The sequence below is a fragment of the Etheostoma spectabile genome, chromosome 21 (assembly GCF_008692095.1).
Source record: "Etheostoma spectabile isolate EspeVRDwgs_2016 chromosome 21, UIUC_Espe_1.0, whole genome shotgun sequence".
Lineage (NCBI taxonomy): Eukaryota > Metazoa > Chordata > Actinopteri > Perciformes > Percidae > Etheostoma > Etheostoma spectabile.
This window is the reverse complement of record NC_045753.1, coordinates 11041864-11047536: the sequence shown is the minus strand read 5'-3', so window position 1 is coordinate 11047536 and position 5673 is coordinate 11041864. Positions and strand designations below refer to the sequence as shown.

The window sequence follows — 5673 nt, the reverse complement described above, 5'->3', positions numbered from 1 at the left end:
GAGCTCTTATGGGGGTTGTTGTTTTTCCTTGGTCCTGCAGGAGAGGAGGCCCTGAGAGTCATCCCGCTGAAGATCCCACAGTGCAGGATGCAAAACAGAGGTCGGTGAGCATAGAGAGTTGTTATCAGGTGAATATACTGCGGCCCGTTAATAACTGCTGCTGTTGTGTCCCTGTTGTGTCCTGTGTTGTGCAGTGAGCTGATGATGAGGGACAACCTGTTTGAAATGGTCACCAGCTCCAGAACCTTCTACATACAGGTGAGAGCGTAACGTTGGGTTCAACATGGGAATGTTGGAACCAAAGGGGGGAAAAAATTAGAAATTTCAATATCTAATTGAAATTTTAGAGCATCGAACTAAAATCCTTCCCTTCCCCTCCCCCCCCCTCTCTCCCACCCCCCCCCCTTCTGTCAGTCTGAACGTCCCGAGGACAGGCACAGCTGGTCAAGGCCATCTCAGGGCGATCGTCGCTCAGCGCGGCCCCACGCTCCGCAACCTGTAGGTATCCGCTCCAACTCACAGAATTAAGTAACTTAATGTTACAGCAACATAACTGTGTGTGTGGTGTGTGTGTGTGTGTGTGTGTGTGTGTGTGGTGGGTGTTTTGTTGTTGTGTGTGTGTTGGGTGTGTGGTGTGTGTGTGGGTGTGTGTGTGTGTGTTGGTGTGGGTGTGTGTGTGTGTGTGTGTGTGTGTGTGTGTGTGTTCGTGCCTCTGTATTTTCCTGTGTAGGTATTTAACAGTCACGCATATGGAGCAGTGTAATGAGTGCAAAAGCGTCAGTCCTTGAATGAAAAATATTGCAAGTGAATGACGAGAGAGAGAGAGAGAGAGAGAGAGCGAGATGGGAGTTGTAAGTTTAAACTCAGCAACATAAGACATTGAAAAAAATATGAATACTCTGACTGGCATCAAACCTGCATTGAGAGATTTATAGACCGAGAACAAGCAGCTTGAACTCAATATAGAAATGTACACGTTGAGAAGTTTCAACACCCACCCATCCAAAAATTGGAGATTGAGTGATGGGGGTGAGGCCTTGACCAACTGCCACTTTGCTCTTTGAAAGCCTGATGTCTCTCTCTCTGGGGGTGGTGGGGGGCAATTCTCTGGGTGGTAGGACAAAGCCGAAAAGGGAGCTAACTTTGCCCCTTATGGTCTAATAACGGGCAAGATTCCAGATCGGTCCATCTGAGCTTTCATCTTCTCAAAGGCAGAGCAGGAGACCCAGGGCTCGGTTTACACCTATCACCATTTCTAGCCACTGGGGGGCCAGAGGCAGGCTGGGGGGACTCTTCATGCCATGGGACCTTTAATTAGTCTATTATTATTATTATTATTATTTTATTAGTCTCTTTTTCAGTTACAGTGGTCCTTGGTTTAAGGAAACGTTGAAGGCCCCTGAGTTAAACTCTTTTGGTCCCGCCCCTCCACAGGAAGGGGATTTCGTCCATATGATCAGGGGAAATAGTTCCATCTTGTGGCAGAAGCAGTTACTGCAGCAGAGAAACGGCTAAACCGGGTTCATAGCGATCAACTATTTTCATTTATTCACAGGAAAACAATCTTTAGATGATGTAGACGCTCAACTTCAATCTCACATGATTTTTACCCCATGTCTAGAAATATAATAACTCTAAAGTAGTCATCAGCTGATTGTAAGCGTTGTCTGTGTCTGTCTGTACCTCACGGCCCATGGTTTGTCATTCCTGTTCCTTTTTCAGGAGTTTCACAACATGATAATGAGGATGAGGATGATGAGGATGAGGATGATGATGATGATGATGATGATGATGATGATGATGATGATGATTTGAAAAGTGCTTTCTTTATTTTTAGTTGTTGCACAAATGATCTCAACACACCTTATGCTACGTGTTAATTCACACACACACACACACACACACACACACACACACACACACACACACACACACAACACACACCCACCACCACAACACACACACACTTCAATAAAATATAATACCATAGTGCAAAAATACAATGTTTAAAAGTAAAAGCTGCTCTATTAGGTAAATACTATTAAAAAATTTAAAAATACTCGATGCAGATAATATTATATTATATTTATTTATATATACACTGTGTGTGTGGGGTGTGTGTTGTGTGTGTGTGTGTGTGTGTGTGTGTGTGTGTGTGTGTGTGTGTGTGTGTGTTTTGTGCGCTAAAAAAATCTGAATTTGTGAATAACTAGTAACTAAAGCTGTCGGATGAATGTAGTGGAGTAAAACGTACGATATTTCTCTCTGAAATGTAGAGGAGTAGAAGTAGAAGACTCAAGTAAAGTACAAGTACCTCCAACATTTTCCATCACTAGCGAGCAGATACCTTAAGAACTTGTTAAAACATTTAAATATTAAGTATATGGTTTGGATAAAAATGCTTCTTAATGGAATTGTCCTTCAACAGCAGTCATTCTCTTCTCTCTCGTGGACTCATTGACTGTAAATGAAAGCTTCCTTGTTCTTCTTTTAAAGTAGTTTCATGAGTAGAGTCAGGACATTTTAAAGTATTATTTTCACTTTAAAAGCAAACTTTGTGCTGTCACCATCTGCTGAAAAACACACTGTACAACCCCACTTCCTGTTGGGATTGTCCTTGGGGGCGGTCAGGCCTCTGTGGATGGATGGATGTGTAGTTTTTTTTGGAAAAGGAGCTCTTTACTAGGCATGGGCCAGTTACCGGTTTCAAGGTATACCGTGGTTTGGAGAAGTCACGGTTTCAAAACCTCTCCAATTATAGTTTAGTAATCCCTCTCCCTGCCGGTGCAGTGTGTTTCAAAATAAAATACATTGTATTCAATGGGGAAAAGTTGTTGTTTTTAGCCAGACATTTGAAAAATAATCCATTTTAAAGCGGTAATGTACACACCGTGAAGCCGTGATATGTTTTCCTGAAGGTCCTGGTACCGTCAGACCGGCCCATGCCTCCTCTCTCATGACTGTCACTGAGCTGTAAACTGTTGTTTTCAGGTCCGTCAGGCCAGACGGCTGTCCAGCCCGTGTATACAGAGGTATACTCCGTTCTGCAGTGGTGAATGCAGCACGTATGTGACCCCATGCCCTCTCCTCATAAACCCCCCCCCCCCCATGTTATTAACCCCAGCCACCATCATCCCCCTACCGAGCATTAACCCTGCACACGACAGGCGTTCTCTTCTTCTGTGTCCAGCTGAGGCTACATTTACACCGCTACGTTTTACTTTGAAAAGGAATGTCTTCTGCTATGTCTCCCACTATCATTTCCCCTGTTCTGGCGTTTCCTTCTCTCATTCCCCCTTATCTGGCGTTTCCCCCTCTCATTCCCCTGCTCTGGCGTTTCCCCCTCGCTATTCCCCCTGCCTTGGCGTTTCCCCCTCTCATTCCCCTGCTCTGGCGTTTCCCCCTCTCATTCCCCCTGCTCTGGCGTTTCCGCGCCCCTAAACCCGTGACATTTGGAAACACGTCAGACCCGTTTTGGTTTGTAATCTACGGGGTTGTGTTGCAGTCTCACCGGCCGCAAACGGAGACATTTGGCAACACCGACACAAACGTTTCTCATCCTGATTGGGTCATAATATCTCGTTCTGAGTCTAAAGCTGCAACTGTTACCATGGCAACTACCAGCAACGGGCATAAAATAAAAATAAACAACGGACAAATGGAGTCTTTAAACGCATCCGATGTAAAGTTATTCACTGTCAAAGTGGCGCCAAAACGAATGGGAGTCAATGGGATGCTATCTGCAGGTGATGGCTTAGTAGCATTAAAAGGGCGCCATGCGCTTAGAGAAGAGAAGCTGACCCCCTTGTTGCTTTGTAGTCTGGACAAACACAGAGTGAGACATTTGGAAAGGAGGACGCTGATCAGTCAGCATTATCCGTTAGGTAGCTTGCATACCCTTTCAGTAAGAGTTCAACCTCCTCGTCGCTCCAAGATGATAAATCGTCAGACGATCTGCTTCCTGTTTACACCTCGACGCACATGCCCAGTGTATGTCAATGGTCATGTAATACGCATTTTACAAGTGTTTAATATGGAGGGGGATTAGTTCTTCTGCTGGAGCTAAAACGGTGTGGACGGAGATCGTTTTTTTGAAAATTGAAAACGTAGCAGTGTGAGATAATTTCATCCTCATCCTCCATCATAACTCGTCCCACCCTGGTCTCATCGTCTACTTATTAATCTGATTTAGATTAACACACTGGTCCAATAACATCCCAGCTTCTCATCTTTTTTGATGTTTTTTACACATGTTATGTTGGCAGAAAGAGGGCCATCCATTCATCCATCCACTATGTGTCAGGTCAACCATTCTTTACCATTTCATTCTCATAACGTGAACAATCGTCTCAAGACCTTTTTTATTTCTCTCTTTACGCTGTGTCAGCTGTTTTCTTTCATGTTGTGTCATTATTCACGTATTAATAACATTTACAGCGTTCCTGACTCCCAGCAGAACTTCGCCAAACCAACTGCGTCACAAGCTTTTTCTTTTTTTTTCTCCTGCTAACCCTCTGTCTTTCTGTATTGTGTGTGTGTGTGTGTGTGTGTGTGTGTGTGTGTGTGTGTGTGTGTGTGTGTGTGTGTGTGTGTGTGTGTGTGTGTGTGTGTGTGTGTGTGTGTGTGTGTGTGTGTGTGTGTGTGTGTGTGTGTGTGTGTGTGTGTGTGTGTGTGTGTGTGTGTGTGTGTGTGTGTGTGTGTTTCAGAGAGTGAAGTGTGACAGTGACGTACTAACCTTCCCCAAATGAGCACTGCTGCCTACTTCCTGCCCCTCCCACCGCTGCTCATCGTCCAATCACCAAGCCCCACTGCCTCTCCGCTTCCTTAGCAACTGCTGTTCGATTCCCGTCCTGCTCCCTGGCAACTGCAGCATCACTCGTTTGTACGTCTTGCTTGTAACTGCATGAGCCCTTGTGATACAGTTGCGATAAACCGCATTTCTTTTGAACGCATATTGTGAGACTCTCAGCAATTAGGCTGGCATGTCAAAATGTTATCGAAACTGAAAATAATGGTTGATTCCTATTGGACGTACACGTTTGTGTCATGTTGTTGCTGTGATCTGGCTCTGGCTGCTATATCTACTTTCCCTACTAATTCAAAAGGTTTGCTGAACTTAGTTTTAACCTCTATAACCTGATATGCATGTTGTTGTTTTTTCTTTTTATATCAGGAGTGAATTAGGTAAATGTTTCCATGATCACCAGCAACATACAGGTTTTCACTGACAAAAGCTTAATGATTGCTGTTAAATATGGGTCAAATGCTAATGTATTAGGGATAGGAAAAGTTATCTCTTACGTCCCAAAACCAGCCTCTGGAGACTCCACCAGCTGACGTCTCTATTGGTTAGCTCGCTCCACTGTGCAAGCTCCCGGATGCACGTTGAGCCTCCGTTGACAGCTTGTAATAGAAATAAAATGGATTATAGATCATTTACTGGTAGATGACTCCACCAGCTGACGTCTCTATTGGCTGTAGAAACAGGAGACGTCTCCTAAGTCCTAAAACCAGCCTCTGGAGACTCCACCAGCTGACGTCTCTATTGGCTGTAGAAACAGGAGACGTCTCCTACGTCCTGAAACCAGTCTCTGGAGACTCCACCAGCTGACTTCTCTATTGGCTGTAGAAACTGGAGACGTCTCCTACGTCCTAAAACCAGCCTCTGGAGAC

At 44.7% G+C, this 5673-nt stretch overlaps 1 protein-coding gene across 1 annotated transcript in view; it reads left to right on the top strand.

Moving 5' to 3' along the window:
- The window catches only part of LOC116671023 (pleckstrin homology domain-containing family A member 1), a 27940-nt gene that overhangs the window by 21563 nt on the left and 704 nt on the right, over window positions 1–5673 (top strand). Inside the window, 5 exon segments of the mRNA XM_074783843.1 lie at window positions 44–70; window positions 73–100; window positions 195–258; window positions 415–461; window positions 463–502. Of these exon segments, the coding sequence (XP_074639944.1) occupies window positions 44–70; window positions 73–100; window positions 195–258; window positions 415–461; window positions 463–502 (206 nt within the window).